This window comes from Lichenostomus cassidix, chromosome 5 (genome assembly GCF_008360975.1).
Source record: "Lichenostomus cassidix isolate B80296 chromosome 5, HeHo_3.0, whole genome shotgun sequence".
Lineage (NCBI taxonomy): Eukaryota > Metazoa > Chordata > Aves > Passeriformes > Meliphagidae > Lichenostomus > Lichenostomus cassidix.
Genome location: NC_139486.1, coordinates 43,613,478 through 43,631,380, shown reverse-complemented (window position 1 = coordinate 43,631,380; position 17,903 = coordinate 43,613,478). Strand labels below are relative to the sequence as shown.

At 37.2% G+C, this 17,903-nt stretch overlaps 1 protein-coding gene across 1 annotated transcript in view; it reads left to right on the top strand.

The window, feature by feature from the left end:
* The window catches only part of PDHX (pyruvate dehydrogenase complex component X), a 32,534-nt gene extending 14,961 nt beyond the window's left edge, over nt 1-17,573 (top strand). The window contains exons 5-11 of the mRNA XM_085062686.1: nt 1,678-1,776; nt 5,393-5,567; nt 7,002-7,149; nt 9,316-9,374; nt 12,064-12,222; nt 14,411-14,475; nt 16,280-17,573. Of these exons, the coding sequence (XP_084918812.1) occupies nt 1,678-1,776; nt 5,393-5,567; nt 7,002-7,149; nt 9,316-9,374; nt 12,064-12,222; nt 14,411-14,475; nt 16,280-16,544 (970 nt within the window). The 3' untranslated portion in view covers nt 16,545-17,573. The remainder of the gene's footprint in view (nt 1-1,677; nt 1,777-5,392; nt 5,568-7,001; nt 7,150-9,315; nt 9,375-12,063; nt 12,223-14,410; nt 14,476-16,279) is intronic.
* The last annotated feature ends 330 nt before the right edge of the window (nt 17,574-17,903 follow it).

The following is a 17,903-nucleotide window of genomic DNA, read 5'->3' as shown; positions in this document are numbered from 1 at the left end:
AGTAGCAGGCTGTTGGTTTGAGTGCTTCAGTATGAGTGAGGTGATAAACCTTGCATGCCTAGAATATTTCTTTGCCTGTAAGACAAATAAGTAAATTCAAATAACATAATTTTATTAGAATTAAATGGGCTTTTATTCTGTCATGCAATTGATTTATGAAGGACTGTAAGCATATAATTAGAAAGAAGTTGTGCTAATATAGGATGGACACTAGTGCTTTTGCATTAGATTCTAAGTGTACCTGTAACTTGTTTTCTGTTTATTTGAGGAGAAAAATTAAAGAAATGGCACCCTGTTGTTGGGGTGGGTGATACCATCTCAGGAACTGCTGAGGAGCTGAGTGGTTCCAACACAGCAGAACCCCACTGGTGGAAGCCTTCTTAGTCCTCCCCCCTGGAGAACACGATGGTTCCTCCCCAAATTATGTAAATCCCCCCAGCTGTAACCTAACCCCTGATGGCAACCCTTCCTCCTTCCATTGGTTGTGGTGTTCCCCCCGCCTCCTCTCCCCTGACCCTCCAGCCGTCCCTTTAAATGTAGACGGCTGGAGTGTCTCGTCCTCTTTTCACGCTGGAACCCTTCAGAATAAACCTCTGGAACCTCCGGCTGACTGAGCGCTCTGAATTCTTTGTCTCTGGTAACGCACGAGTTATCCAACTCCGTGGGTGAGTGAGAATATGTGCCTTACACCGGCACGGGTGTGAGAAGGGCCTTTCTGTACAGCACCAGGCAGTGCTGGCTGGAGTGATCTCTCGATAGCCTAGAGACACTTTCGGTAAACGCAGAGGCCTGGTTCCACCCCTCCTCCCCCTCCACGTTACCCTCCAAAGTCCTTCCAAGCTCTTGCATTTTTAATGTTAGAAAAAAATTATTCTACTTTTTATAACAGTGAAAAACTTAAAACAATAGGTCTTTGTGCTTTTTGTTAGTTTTGTTTCAATCTGTTGGTGCTCTAAGCATTGCAGACAGCTTGGAGGGGGAGTCAGCCCCAGTGTTAGATAACAATAATCCATAAATCAATGCTTCATGTCCCAGGATATATCCTGTTTGGAGGTATCACTTTTTATTTGTGCTTATTTTTTTTTCACCCCCCAGACCTCATTACTTTTCTATCTGGCTTGCTGTGTTATAAATGCTGCCAGCATTTAGGCTTTTCTCTTGCAAGTGGAAGACAACTAATTGAGGTCATTGCCCAGGCATTACCTGTAGTAGGAGGATGATCCACTGAAAGGATCCTTGAAAGGATTATGTCTTTTCATTTCCTTAGCAAAGGAACATCAGAAGTGCTATTTCACTGTAACTGTTAGAGATGTATCAGCACAGTTGGAACCCAGTGATCACATGGTTTTTTTGGCAAAGGCTTAATGGACCATTCTTAAAATTCAATGAGGTGCAAATACAGTCTCCTTTAGCAAATAATGAATAGGAGATTTTGTGGAAAGACTTGAAACCAAATTCTTTAATGAGTATGTTGTTGCTTTTATATCTTAAGAATTCTAAAATATTTTCTCTAGATGTTGGCTTTTCTCCTCATTTAAGAAAGCAAAGCATCCTCAGTACCTACATACTCTGCTTTGTAGTTGATCAGAGAGAAATGTAGTTTCTCATGATGTACATTAAATGAAACAAGTTCATCTTACTATTTAGATAATTTTTCTTCCCCCCTCATTTCTTCAGGGTTCGCCTAAGTCCTGCAGCTCGCAACATTTTGGAGACACACGGACTGGATCCAAGCAATGTTACACCTACTGGGCCTCGAGGAATCTTCACTAAAGAGTATGTAGATAATTTGGTAAACCTACAACTTTTGATGCTAGAGTAATCTCCATTAGATTAAAGTTTGATTATGAAAAAAGCCATGTCTTTGTTCCATTTCTTGCTATGGATGGCCTTAGTTAAATTTGAGAAAACTGTTGAAAAGATAGGGAGAATGGGTTAGGAAATATTTTAAGAAGTCCTTAATAAAAAAAAACCCAAAAAACCAAACATATATTTGTGTTTTTTATGTCCCATCTTAGCTGTGTGGTACTGCTGTCACATTTCCTGCAGTTCAGCCTTGTGGTGGATATTGCCTCCTAAACACCACTGTTAGCTACCACTGTGGATCTCAAGAATTTTGCTGTCCAAGCTGTATAGAGAGCCAAAATAAAATACCAGTGGCCTGTTTTCTTCAGCTCCTTTTCTTTGGGGAGTTCAGATCTTTTGCTTTTTTTGCTGAAGTTCAGTTCTGAAATCTGTCAGGATTTAATTTTTTTCCCATTTTTATTAGGATGGGGAGAGCAATGAAATGTAATGATAAGAAATTCCATAATTCTGGTTTTTCTCCCACTTTTCTTCTCTATGATTTAAAGAATGTTTGTTTACAAAGCTGTGGTTTGGTATGATCAGGCTTCTAGTAGTCTATTATACCTTTTGAGTGTTCCAGTGTAATGACTGGCACTCAAGCCTTTGTGTGTAAAAAAACATGGTAGGTCCACTGCATTTAGTCTTGAAATTATGCATTCTCTTCAAATGAGCATGCATGCTATTGGAAGTGAGGATTTTGGCAGAAACAAATATTTTTGTTCTCAGTAAAATTATTCCTTTTGACAATTGCCATCATTCACTTACACAGACTTTGCTGGCTGCTGTTATTTTAGTTCCATTCAAAGGCAACCAGGACCAGGTCAGTGTAACTTGGAACTGAAGTCAGAAAAGCAGCAGACAGTTTTTCAATGTGCTTTTTTTCCTTATGATATTTGGCTGAGTTGAGATGTAATAATTAATTTAATAGATAAGATATTCCATGTAACAGCAAATAAACAGAGAGACTTTCTTAATTATGTAAGTGTAATGGTAATTTATGGTGTATAATGAGGCTTTGGCAGGTGGAAACCCTCTAGGACTTTGAGCTAACGAATTAACATTTCCTAGTTGTCATGGAGATGTAGCAAAGATTTTTTCTGTAGTTATGAGAATTATCTAGGAAAATAATTTATTTTTAAAACTGTTCTTTACATACAAAATATTTGACTTTGAAATGTCAATTTAAGATGAAGAATGTCTGGGGTTTTCTAATCATTCTTTTGAAATGGGGTTAATCTTTCAGATGCTTACAGACTCTGCTATTATATTCAGTTTGAAATGAAGTGTGTGCAGATTTTTATAGAGAGCTGCTACAGATATTCAGGGAAATATTTCCTTTGCTGTTCTCACCAGGCTACGAGAAACAAAGATAGTGAATTACATAAGCAAGCAAGATTATTTCCCCGAGTTTTCTATCTTTAAATTCAATTCACTGTAAAACTTTTAACAGCGGTAGCAACTTCCACTCTACTGGCCTTCTCTGTCATGACCTACTCCCTTAGTAGGCCAATACTTTATTTATCTGTATACTTGTATTTATTTATATTTCTCTTACGTGTCTGCTCAAGGTTGAATTATTATTTTGTTTTTCCTGCCTGTTTTGTCATTGTTAGTTTTGTGTGATTTTTTTTCTTTTTTTTAATGCAGTGGCAGGTGTTTTTTTTTAATTTCTTATTTCTATGTCCTCTTATATCACTTAATATCACTATCATTAAAAAAGTTCTAGAAAATTGGTGTGCCCAGTACAAAGTAACTCTCAAATTCTGTCAAAGATTGTAGTGTTACAGCCATGAGAGTCATAACATTGCTGTACCTGTTTTTCTTAATCAGTTAAATCATGTGGAATTGGTGAGGGGAAACTATTCATATGTGTAACAAATATATATGAATTTTGATTTTTGTATATGTGTCTTTTGTACCATAGTTTCAAAAAGTCTTGTATGAATCTTTTAATCTAAAAATAAGCTCAATTTTGGCAATACATTTTTCTGTTAACATAGTAAAAATCACCAAAACCAGATGGTCTCTCTTATGACTGTCAAGTGAAAACCTTTAACTAATTTTTGGTAGCTTCTAATATGTTAACAAAAAACTTGCATGTCATGCAATTACTTTTTATGTCTCAATTTGCCATGGTAGGAAATGATTTTCATTCTGTGAAGTCTTAGTTTTTTTCCCTGATATAGTAGGTGTGTTAAATACTAAACACTATTTTAAAACAAATTTTGGGTACCATGTTAATCTGGGAAAACAAGTAACTTTTTATTAGGAAAAATTTTATCTTGAGCTCATTCTCCTTTTTGTTTTCAATATCATTTGTTGAAGTATGTGTTGAAGGTAAGCATAAATTGAAGCAAGTCAGCAATAGTAAAAGTAATTATGTAGAATTTTTTAATTTTCAGTTCTTGTTGCTGGAGTGCTACTTCTTAGGAAGAACGACGAATGCATAATGTTCTGAGATTTTTGTTCTTTCTGTGATAATTTAATAGCAAACTCTTGGCTCTCACTCAAGAATATTCTCTCAAGGAGTAATCTACTGAAATTAGATAGCTTTGTTCAGTATTTATGGCCTGTGTTTCAAAACCGCGGTGGGTTGTAAGGAGTCTGATATTTAATTTATTTTAATTTCCTCTGCCAATTTGTGGAGTAAAACCTTTGTGTACATGTTGTGTCTTCATGAAGTGGTACAGGCTTATCTAGGGTATGTGGTACAGGCTTTTGGTAGCAGATCTGGAACACAGAGGGATCTACAGGAGATCTACAACTTACTTGCCTTGCAGCTGCCAGTGGTGGTGTAAATGCAGTTATTTCTGTTCAGCCTTGTAGGTGCTGATCTTGAGCTTGTTGCTTTATGAATGCAGTGCACCTAGAGTAGACACAGAATGGTGGCTCAGTGATGGGAGGCACTCATGTCTGCCATGCTGTGCCCACAACAGGGACATTTTCTTGTGATAGCTGTGTCAGTATGAAATGCTGGGAGGATACTTTGGCTTTGTTTCTCTTGCGTGGCGTTATGAACTCTGGGCCTTTGTAACCTTGGTGCCTAACTGTGCATATTTATGTCAGAAAGGTACAGAGGAATGAGTGATAAATGTATTTGTGAGTTTTCAGTTAGCACTAAGTAATTACATTAAATTCAGATTATTACTAATATAACAAAGGAAGCAGCTTTTATTTGAGGCTTTATAGACTGAATAAATGTACTCTTTTATTTAGAAGAATTGCTATTGGAATTCAAAAATCACCTTGCATGTTCAAAATTAATGATGATGATTGTTATGCTTCTCTAACACAAATGTTTTCTGTTACTGCGTATTCAGGCCGTTTTATACATGGAAGTTAATGAGAATTTACTAAAAAGATACTCAAAGGTGACACAAAATTAATATAATTTAATAATAATCACCTTCTTAATGTTTGGTTTGACAACTGAAATTTAAATGTCCAGAAGTGGCTAATTAAATAGAATCAGTGATGGAACAGGAATACTTAGGGAACTGTTAAATAGTTTCTTTGGTGTCAATATTTCACTGTGTTTAATCACCAGGGATGCTCTCAAACTTCTGCAAGAGAAGCAGAAAGGCAAACCCAGTGAATTGAAACCTGCGATTTCTCCAGCTGCTGCTGCAGTGCCTTCTCCTTCAGAAGCAGCAGCTGTAACTTCTCCTTATCCAAGGCCAGCAATTCCACCAATTTCTACTCCAGGACAACCTGCTGCACCGGTTGGTAACACTTCTGCTAAGATTTCAGCATTGCTACAGCTGAATAGTGCAATAACTACTTTAGTAGCTCTGACATTTCTAGATCTGGAGAGAGGAAGGAAACTACAAGCTCAGTTAGGTGCTGTTTGTGCTATGTTTCAGTAATTTTAAGGTAATGTAATTAGAACTGTGAAATCCTAAAAATTATGGTCTGCATACTATTTTGTGTAGCTTGCAAATTGAAGTGATGAAAATGTTATATTGCAGGCCTTGGAGAAACTAGAATGATGGTTTATTTTCACTGCACTTGATTTGTTTGCTTTCCTGCAAGATATAAGTGTGCATTAATGAGTTGTCAAGAAGTGAGGAAGGAAAAGGCTTCTTGGTGGTTGCCTTGGAGAGTAATTTTGCGAACTCTAGAACCTAAATAAGTTTGTATGTTAAATTGAAATGTTGGAAATACCAGATTTTTTTTTTTTTTAAGAATAAATGCTCTTGCTGAAATACACATTAGTAGAAATTGAAAAACTTTTGTGAAAAACCTTTTCTGGCTCTAGAACAAAACTTGATGTATCTTTTTAGGCTGACGTTTACAATGTAGCTACAATTCATAATATTCAGAAAATGCTGCTTTTTTTTTTTTGTACTGTACAAAGAACCAAAGAACCTGAAGCTCAGACTTAGATCCATTACAGAATCAAACATTTCTATGATTGCACCAGAATGTACATATTGCAATTTATTGTGTGTTAGTGACTATTGAGTACGTACTAAGGATTCTATGAATCCTTTTATGTTCAAGGGATATGTGCTAAAAATTAGGTATGCAAAATAAGGTATTACAGAATAATTTCTTTTCTTGCTTTCTGTAGTCACTGATATTTTAAGAAATTTCTTGCAAGTTGACCTGCTTCTAGGAAGAAGTTGACCATTGAACTATTATTATGCATATCTGGAAGGAGAGAGAAGAATAACAGAAAAGATGCAATAAAGCTTATCTTTAGGAACTCCTCAGGGAACTGAAAAAGCAGTAGCTTACTGATTAAATGTTCTGTTATAATTTAAATGGAACAAAGCATAATCTGAGCAATATGCCAAATCTGGAAGATGGAATAGTACTTATGTACTCTGGCTGAAAATTAATACCTCAGTGTTTCTTTGGGGGTTGGTTTGGTTTTTTTTTTTTTGAAACAGAGTTAATTGTATACTGTAAAGCTGAACTATTTTGTAAAACCTGTTGTGCTGATCCAGTTAATAGGAATAGACTAGAATACTCAATTATTTTAGTCATATTAATTTCAGTAGTTGAAATGTAGCACTTTTGGGTACCTAGGGGTTAGCTAAAGTGGGCAGGAGTCACTGATGATACTGAATAAATGCTGGAGTACTGTTTCAGCAAAGGGGAAGTATATTTGCTGTCCTGATATTCAATATGCAGCATGTGATTTCTTTCAGGGCACATTCACAGAAATCCCTGCTAGCAACATCCGAAGAGTTATTGCTAAAAGATTAACAGAGTCTAAAACTACCATACCTCATGCATATGCTGCTGCTGACTGTGCCATTGATGCTGTTTTGAAATTACGAAAAGAATTGGCCAAAGGTTAGTAGTCTGATTTACTTTAACATGTGGCAATACTAATGTGATTATACTAATGTATACTTTGTCTTGTTTACATAAACTTCCCCAGGAGGTGCAGATTTTGTATAGGCAGACCACTAGGCATTCAAATAATTTTTTTCAGTATTCTTATGTTGGACTCAAGCTGTAGTTCCTGGCAGTTATTTAATTGGACAACTTCCTGTCAGGATACAGAAAGACAGAGGTGTTACTTTGGCAACTGACACAGCATTCTGAAGTCTATTGTCCACAATGTTCAGGCTGCATAAGCAATTAGTGAAGCTCTGTTTGGTGATGGAGACATGCAGATGTGCACCTCATAGACTGGTACTAAGTCTGTGACTTGGGTAAAAAAATCTGAAGGCCTGTTATTTTATAAAGCAAAGAAACAATGGGATGGTTTTTCTCATATATACTTTTTTTTAAAAGACCAAAGATTAATTATGAAAACTGAAGACATTCATGGGAGACTGTAGCTGTCTGCACAAGAGAAACATACATAAACAATTTCACATGGATTCTTTTTAGTGTTGTTCCATTAGTTCTTTTTTCTGGTACCATTTATGTAGTTTTTTCTCAATAGTTCAGCTTTGATATGTTTATCCTCATTACCTCATCAAAAGTATGAAAAATGAATAATTGTAAGTCTAAGACACTTCAAGCGTTGATCTAAAGTTTCACCATTGCTGTCATGGTTTGAAAACTTACAGGTTCAAATGGTGTCTTTCCACAGCCATGTGAGCTCTGCATTCAGAATAACATAGCAGGATAGTTTTAATTTACATTTTTATTGCTGTACTGATTGAGAAACTGAGGCCAGGTGTCCTGTACTAGTGACTATCTCATGCTTGTTTATCTCTTTGTGTGGTCTTAAATTCGATTGGTATATTCAGATTTTCCAGATGATGATACAGGAGCTGCTTCTCCTTCCACTGGAGTTTTGAGTGACTAATTTTTAATGCAGCAGTACTCAGGTCATTTTTCCACCTGATTTTTTTTTTCCTAGTGATATTTTATTCACAAGTTAATGTCAAAGATGTTTTATGATGCTGATGTTTTCTTTAAACAGCAGCAGTTCATAAGGAAGGAACCAAAAAATTGTCTTAGGAATACTAACTTGAAATTTTTCACACCTCTCCTGCTGTTGTGGATTCTTAATGAATAGTTCCTTTAAATGTAGAGATGGAAAAGCCATATGTCTTTCCATGAAATTGAGTTACAGAGATTTTCCTGGTAGATTTTTGTTTTTTCTGATGGAAATTACAGTATTTTTTACTACTATAAACTTCAGTGATGCAGGGTAAAATATTATCAGACATGGATCATTTAACTGTGTTCCTCCTCTCCTACAGGACAGTGACATTTTTGCCAGGGGTTAGGAATGTTATATGTAAATGGAAACCAGAGTATATTTGATGACCAAGAGTCAGGTTTGTCTGATGTGAAATTCTGTCAGTGCAGCATAGTAATTGTAAATTCCATAATGTTATGTTGGAATGCTGTCTCTCTTCTTATACATAGATTACTAATCATGGCAAATGTTGCAGGCCAGTTATGTGGTAAGTGGATACTTAGTTTGTTCCTCTAAATTTGTGATGACTCACCAATATTTCACTTGATATAATTATCTATAAATTATTTTCCCTTGCAAAAATATTTCTAAAGGTATGTGTGTTACATGCCATAAACCAGATTTGAAAATTGAGCAGTTTTGCTGCTTGATCTGTTTAGCTGACAGCAGTGATGATAGTAGAAGGGTAATCTAGTTTTCTTCACTTGTGGGAATGGTGAGTTTAATATTGTGTAAATGTCATGCATTTCAGTGTAATCTTGTGGCATAATCTGTATTATATCTATAATCCTTGCATTTGCTGTCACTTCTGATTTTAGTCACCAATTTGAGTCTCCTCAAACTCTCCTGGGTGTCTCTGTGTGAGATTTTTTTATGATGATATGCCTTTTGTCCCAAGAGGGAGAAAAGTTTTCTTGCTTTTATTATTGGCGTTTGAAGATGAGTGACTTTCTGGCAATGCTTCAAAGAAGTAAATCTGCTGAATTTCTGGAATCTTGTCATCAGACAAATGCTGATAAATCTTATGAGCAATGACTGTTGTCCTTTTTTTTACATTTTCTGTTTCTTTTTTGCAGATGACATTAAAGTATCTGTAAATGATTTTATTATCAAGGCAACTGCAGTTACTCTGAAGGTAAGCAAATAATTAGCTTAAAAATATATTTTAATAGTAAACTGCCAAGGAGACAAGAAAAGTATTTTGTGAGCCTATGTGGAGATATGAATGTGATCATAGTAAAGCTGGTAATTCTGCATTGCATATTGTCAGGGTTTTGTAGATTTCCAGGTAAAATCTCTGCGCTGTCGATGCTGTGAACTGTAAAAATGAGAACTTTTTAGTAAAGGTCCACTTAGTGCAGTTAACATCTGCAAATCACAGTAGTTGCTATGTCAGCAGACTAAAGCAATTCTCAAGATCATCCGTCTATTCTTTGTTGCCTCTTATTTCTTTTAGTTATAAACCAGCATTTATCTAAGTTTTATACCAATCTTGTTATTACCTCAGGTGTATTCTCATGGCAAATTCAGTGATACCTGCTTTGAAATAAAAATTCTTCTGGCAACCAGCCTTCGCCCAATGCTAGAAATTCTCATTGCCTGGATTACCTCACAACAATATAAAAACATTGGAAAGGATGTGAGAGCTGTTTTTCTCGTTTGTGAGGATAATTTTAACTATTTAAAAGTTGAGGGAGGAAGTTATGTTAAAGTTGGGGGACTATTCCTCTTCCCATGGATATATGGAATTGAGAGAACACTGGAGTAGAAAAGATGTAACAAATTCCTAGCTGAACATGTACTAAATATTAATGTATAATTTTAAGAGGCATGGATTAATGTATAATTGCAATTTGGACAGAAAATAGACAGGATTTTAGGCAGTTTCATAAGCAAGTGCCTGAGAGAAATTAGAATCATTATTTAGACTGGAAAAAACTCTGCAAGTTAAAACCAGAAACAAAAGGAGGAGCTAAATATGTGTGCTGTGCTTTTGTTAGATATGTACATAGCAAGAAGCTTCTTTTGCTGGCCTAATGAAACCTAATGTGAGGAAATGGTGACACTCAAAATTTATCATGATCACATTCAGGTATTGAATAACAGATCTCTGCACCAGAGAGCAGGTGAAATGAACAGGAGACAGAGAGAGCAAGAGGTGTTGTGTTTTGTCTTCTGAGAGGGTTGTTAGTGTGGTTTTTTTGGGATGATAATAACACTGTGTTGATACAGAAGTAATCAATGAAATTCTTCTATCCTATTGCTTTGTTCGAAATCTATGCTAGCTTTCGTTTGACTATTAAAATAATACATTAAAAAAAACCCAACAGATTTAATTCAGTATATCAGGAAACAAGTTCATGATCAAGCTCATGTCTCAGCTGCTTTCTGTCAGTGTTTCAGGGAAAGATGTGACCTACTGCTCTAAAAGAAGAAAACCCACTTCCACCTGCACCTCCCCATGCTGATACTGGGTGCTGTGAATACGTCTTCAAATTTAAATTCAAGGCAGTTTCATTGACTCTTTTCTGGGCACTCTTCAAAGGATATGTTACTACTATTTTATTTCTGAACGATGGAAATGTATTCTTCTAGCTTTAATGAGCTGGTTTGTCAGTTTGTGGTTGCTTGGCATACACCTCAAGATAGTGCCTGTATCAGTTCTTTAATATGCTAACTTTCTCCTTCATACATTTTAGGATATCCCAAGTCCAGTTATGAATTCTGCATTTCAGCTTGGTCTTGCCATTTGGTAGCCAGAATTTAGTGAATGTGCCAGTGGGCTCACCAGGTGATAGCCCAGTAGAGCAATTCTGTCTTTCTGGAACTAGGAGGGAGAAGCATGGAGGAAGGAACTAAAACCTCCAGGCCGATATCCTCAAGTGGTTGGGCTTAGTAACAACAGCTCCTGTAGTAGCTGTCCTTTTAAAATAAATTTTTCACAGTTGAAGTGACAAATTCTGTCCCTACCATCTCTTTTGAATACCTTTATATAGAGTCATAGTTGCACAGCACCCACTTGAGGGCATCTTAGAACGGTGTGAACTGTGGGACATCTAGAAGTTTATTTAGCTTGCAAAGAAGAATACTACATACTTTTTTCTTCTGTCTTTTTTCTTTTTTTTCACACTATACTTTCTGGTGTTGAAGAACAGGAACTGAGAGTAGTGTCACACTACTTCTTCCTAGGAGTGCAGTTACTTAAGACAGATAATGGAGTCACTTTTGATAATGTGTCCCTCCCAGTTTTTTCTGGAATATCTTCTTCATTTCATTAAACTCAAAAAACTAAATGAAATTATTAGTAAATATCTCAATTTTTATTGATGTCCACCCACAAAAAAACCTGATACATTTTAGTATTTCTGAGTAACAGTGAGTGTACCTGCAGCATATTTTATTGGTTGAGAGTCATGCTTGAGACACCAGTGGAAAACAACACATGGGTGTAGTAGGATGTCCATTTTCATGCTCTTAATTTCAACATGGTGTCATTTATCTTGTGGGAGAAATTGTGCTGATTTGAAGCTTTACATGCTGGACCATCATAAGGTGGTATCAGTGAAGGAATTCATAGTTATTCGCTAGGTTTTTTTCCTAGCAACACAAAAACAACTTCTGTCTGTCCTGCCATTGTCAGTTTCTGGTGCATACATTCATGCTTTTTGACAAAGTAAATATAAATAAAATCAGTGCAAGCTAATTAACTTGGTGAACTCCTGTATGTAGCTATGTGTCTTAAAGGCATTTCCTTTTTCTTAATAACTGATTGCACTCTTATTCTTCTAACAGCTGTCTTATTTTATTGTCTGTCTGTGTTTTAGCAAATGCCAGATGTGAATGTAACGTGGGATGGGGAAGCCTGCCGGCGGCTGCAGTCCATTGACATCTCCATTGCCGTGGCAACAGACCGAGGTCTCATTACGCCAATCATAAAAGATGTTGCTGCCAAGGGAATACAGGAAATTGCTGCCTCTGCAAAGGTAGGGCTGAAATGTGCAGCAGGCTGAGGAACAGAGCAGCTGGATCGTTTTCTGTAGCAGAAAATGCAGCGTGACCCAGATACACATCAGTAATAACAAAGCAGGATCTAAAGCAGTTAAAGCATTATTTATACTTCAAAATCCTTCCTAGTTTTGCAACTCTCTTCGTTTTTAATTAACAATAATGTAGTTATCATGTTATTTGGTTGAATGGTGGCTAGACTGCTTGAAAAATAAACCTGTACAGACTTCTCCAATTTCTTTAATCCTTACAAGAAAACTACTTAGTGCTAATTTCTTTAGTACTTAAGACATTGGGGTTTGAGATTTTGGGTTTTTTGGTGTGTTTTCCCTTTCCCAGAAATTCTTGTGTCTTTATTTTACTCTCTTTGCAATTATATTATGGAACATATTTAATTTTCTTTTTTTTTTCAATATCCAATTCAATTAAGGATGTGACTTCAAACTCCTCAGACTAATGAGCAGTATTTTGCATAAACCAGGTGCCAGTCAGAGTGATCTGTGGCAGTTGTTGCCAGATAAAGGAGTGGTTTTTGTCAGGCAAAAGTACAATGAATGATGATATGTCCCAACACAGGCCTTTTTTTGTCATTTAACAAGTGCTAATGAAAGGCCTACAGCATCTGAGGAATGCAATAGAAGTAGTTCCTAGGATATAAAACTGTCCCCAAACTAGACACCACTGCACTTTGCAAATTCTTGCTTTTTGGGAAAAACTTCAGAAATCGTAATAGTCTGTATTGACAGAGGGGAATAACCAACAAAGTTGTAGCAGAAAAAGGTGTGTCATGCCACAAAACATTAATAAATGGGTGTTTTAAGGATTTTTTGAGTCCAAATTGCTTACTTTATGCTGAATGTGTCGTGAAAGCAATCCCTTTCACTAATAGCCAATTGAGGAGGAAGGTCAGCTGAGATTGTTTTGGGGCTGGTGATGGAATGACAAGAAGAAAAGCATTATTAAATATTGTGCTTTCATCATCATCCCCAATACCTGTAATACTGTGCAGTGTTTCAAACCTCTGTTACCACAAATCAACGTGCTGCAGTTCCCATGATGAAAATGCAGGCTTGTGTTATGTTCAGTGGGGCCATGATAGTGAGCATTGCTCTTGCCCTTCAATGGAATGTGTGTAACATAGGTCACACTCTGTAATAGACACTGGGTCACATAAGGTTGCAGGTGTCCATACCAACATCCTTTTGATTTTCAACTTCTTCACTGAATTACTGGAATAAATACATACCTGACATGCACGTGGGGGAGGCACAGACTGTAACTGCAGCTGCTTCTTTATCAGTCTCCCTGTAGTTTGGCAGGCGCTTTCTTTGTGTAATTGCTTATATATCCCCTTCTGCTGCATGTTAAAATTAACTTCTTTCCAGGTCATGTGTATCCTGGCACCATATTTTCATCATTCAAATAATGCAATTGCACAAATGCATCACGCTTATATTGACCCTATTGTGTGAATGCTGTTCCCATGGCTATTGTCTTCTGGTTCACTAATTACTCAGAGATGAATAAAAGCCTAAAATAAAGTGCACTGTATCCTTGTAACTTTTAAATGAATTTTAAAGTTTTGTACAACTCTGTGATCTTAGAACGTAGTATAAACTTCTTTGGCTCTATTCGAACATTTCCTGTTGATTTTAGAAGAAAAATCACACAAATGAAATGGAGGTCACAGAATGAGTGGCCTTAAAGGCATCCTTCAAAAGGTAGTTGAATGTTTGGGAGAAATATATTTATTCAATCTGGTAGAAAGTTCTGAAATGGTATATGTCTGTCTCTTTAAACAATTATGTTGGGAATAGTGTGAATTTGTCTCATCAGTATTTTGCTAGGCAATCTGAAAACACCAGGTAGAATATTGGTTGCATTGTAAAAACTGGAATGATATTTGTAAGGTGAGAGAACAGCTTTTATTGAACAGCCAATATTAGTGGGAAAATGAAGTTTTGTGTCCTAGTCTCTTTGCCAAATCATTGCAGATACAGCAACAATGTTGCTGAGGTGCTTCCCTAAATCCAAAAGCAGGTGACTTTCGCTGCCTTAGTGTCTATATAGTACTTAAAATGTCTTATTGAAATAAAAAAATTAGTCTATTAGAACACACTAACTTCTCTCTTTTCTCTGCCTGTTTTCTTCTTTCATTGTCTTTAGGCTCTAGCAAAGAAGGCTAGAGATGGAAAACTATTACCAGAAGAGTACCAAGGAGGATCTTTTAGGTAAAAGTCTAGCAGCATTTAATACATGCAGCATGGGTTCAGAACTGTTTTATCCTCAGCTATTTCACAGTCTTTTAATGAATTGCTTTTAAAATATTGCTCCATTTAGGATGAAACTCCATGTGATGATTCTGAAGGCCAAACCTAGACTGTCTTGTGTCAGGGTGAAACAGTTACCTTGGTACAGGTTAATTTCATTTGTACGTGACACTGGTGAGGCTACACATTGAGTCCTGTGTTCAGTTTTGGGCCCCTCCCCACAAAGGAGACATTGAGGCACTGGAGTGTGTCCAGAGAGGGGCAGTGGAACTGGAGAAGGGTCTGGAGGAGCAGCTGAGGGAACTGGGATTGTTTAGGCTGGAGAAAAAGAGGCTCAGGGGGCACCTTATTACTCTCTACTCTTTCTGCCTGAAAGGAGTGTAGTTGTTGTGAGGTGTGGGTTGGTCTCTTCTTCCAGGTAATAAGTAACAGGAGGAGAGGAAATGGCCTTAAGTTGCACTAGGGGAAGTTTAGATTGGATATTACAAAAAAATTTTTCATGAAATGAATTGTCAAGCATTGGAACAGATTGCCCAGGGAAATGGTTCAGTTGCCATCCCTGGAAGTATTCAAAAAGCATGTGGATGTGACACTTTAGGATGTGGTATAGTGGTGAACACGGCAGTGGTGCCATTTGATGGTTGGACTTGATGATCTTAAAGGTCTTTTCCAACCTTAGTTGTTCTGTGATTCTATGATTCCAGAACTGGATGCAGCATTCCAGGTGGGGTCTCAGCATAGCAGAGTAGAGGGGCAGAATTACTTCCCTCGACCTGCTGGCCACACCACTTTTGATGCAGCCCAAGATATGGTTTGATTCCTGAGCTGCAAGTGCACACTGCTGCCTCAGGGCCTGCTTTTCATCCACCAGCACCCCCAAGTCCATCTCAGCAGGGCTGCTCTCGATCTGTTTATCCCCCCAGCCTGTGTTGATATTGGGGGTTGCTCTGGCCCAGGTGCAGCACCTTGCAGTTGGAGTTGCTGAACCTCATGAGGTTCCCATGGGCCCAGTTCTTGAGCTTGTCCAGGTCCCTCTGGATGGCATCCCATCCTTCAGGTTTGTCAGGAACACCACTCAGCTTTGTGTCATCTGCAGATCTGTTGAGGGTGTACTTGATCCTTTTGTCTGTGTCACTGCTGATGATATGAAACAGTACTGGTCCCAGTATGGACCCCATGAGGGACACAACTTGTCACTGATGTCCATCAGCAGGTTGCCCAGAGAGGTGGTGGATGCCCCATCCCAGAAGCATTCAAGATCAGGTTGGATGGGGCTCTGAACAGCCTGATCTAGTTGAAGATGTCCCTGCTTGTTGCAGAAGATGGACTAGATGATCTTTCAAGATCCCTTCCAACCCAAACAATTCCATGATTCTGTACCTGTCACTTAGTGGATACCAACAGCCGTTGTAACTTGGCAGCTGTGAAGTTCAGTCTAAAAGACATTTGACTTGGAACAGGGACAGGCAAAATATTTTAAAGATACTGATTTGCTGGCCTACTTTCAGCCTTTAGTGTGTGCAGTTCAAGAATATACTGCTATAAAGAAATGGGACTTTTAAAAAGGTACATTATTTTTAATTGCAAAAATTCAAACCCTTGAGAGTCTAAATGTGCTCAACTGAAAACAGTTCAGATCTATTTTTAACTTAATGGGTTTTGCCTTGGAGGGGATTTAAATCATAGTAGTCGTTGAATATAGATTATTTCTTCTAGGGAATATGTAATTTCTGATGTTACTGAAACTCTTTTCTCTTTCATTCAGTATCTCCAATCTGGGCATGTTCGGCATCAGTGATTTCACAGCAGTCATAAACCCTCCTCAGGCTTGCATCCTCGCTGTGGGCCGAGCAAGACCAGAGCTCAAGATTGTGGAAGATGAAGAAGGGAATGAGAAACTTGAACAGCATCAACTCATGACAGTGACTCTTTCGAGTGATGGTCGAGTGGTGGATGATGAACTGGCTTCAAAGTTTCTGGAGACCTTGAAAGCCAATATAGAGAATCCAATACGACTGGCCTTATGTTAAGCTTGGTGAAGATTGCTTCCTGTTTTGACAGCACAGATAACTATTATATACTTAGGGTTTTTCTTCTGTATAGCGGAGTAAATAGATGGAGATGGACAGTTAAAAATATTTAATTTATGAATTAATGTGAAACACTGATGCTTTTAGTCTTCTGTAATAACCAGGTTTTGTACTGTAAAGCTAAAAGACTTTACAGTTAACATACCATATTTCTTTAAACACATACTACCAATGGCACATGTTTGCATAGGAAAGTCAATCTCTTCTGTAAAAAAAACCTCAATAAAACTTTATGAACTATAAAAGGTAATAATAGAATAATTTGGCCTTTAAAGGTCATCTTTTCCAGTTTCTCCTGCAATGAGCAGGGACATCTTCTGAGCCCCAACCACCTTGACTTTGAATGTTTCCAGGGATGGGGGATCTAGCGTCTCTCTGGGCAGCCTGTTCCTGTGTTTCACCACCCTCATTGTAAAAATCATATCTAGTTCGAACCTACCTGCTTTCAGTTTAAAACCTCACCCTTTGTCCTATTGTTACAGGCTCTGCTAAAAGGTTTGTTCCTGTCTTTCTTAGCAGCCTCCTTTAAGTATTGAAAAAAGCACAAGTTAATTGTGCAAGCAGTGTTCTCATAGAGGTCCCAGTATGAAAGGTCAAATTTTGCACACTGAATAGTTGCTGATTTTAATGCTGTTCTGACCTGGATGGAATGTAGATGTAAGTAGGAAGTTTCATCATCAGTATATATTGAAGTGTAACTTGGACGCTCAAGTTACGTGGCCTGAAGTTTAAATTAACAGAATTAGATTGGTATCTTTCTTGCATGTAAATATGGAACCACATATTGCACGTGAATGTTATGAAATACCTGTGTTTACAGGACCTCATGAGAATATAAGTTGTCAAGAGAATTATGGGAGTTTTTCTTATTCTGGTTTGGGGAAATACTTTTTCTTAATGATTTGTAGGAATTAATTGTGGCAGCAACTCAAGAAGTAAACAGCTAATTGCAAGAAAACCTTTACTTAATACTGAGTTGAGAGTTTTTGCTAAATGAGTTTCCTTTAACTTCTTTTGAGATCATAAATATCATAAACAATTAATCTGACTGTAGGGAGAGGTTTTGATTACCAGATCTAGTTAACTTACTAGGAATGGACATATGCATTCTGTGTTTCCAAGAGCTTCTTACTGGTAAACTGTATTAAAGATTGGGTCCTGGGGATTAATTTGCAATTTGAAATGGTTAATTTACAATTTTTCTGAAGTTGTTTGTCAACCTCATATTACTGTGGAAAAAAACCCAACAATTTTTATACTGTTCTTAATTACAAGAAGCTCTCATTCTCTGCTGAATCG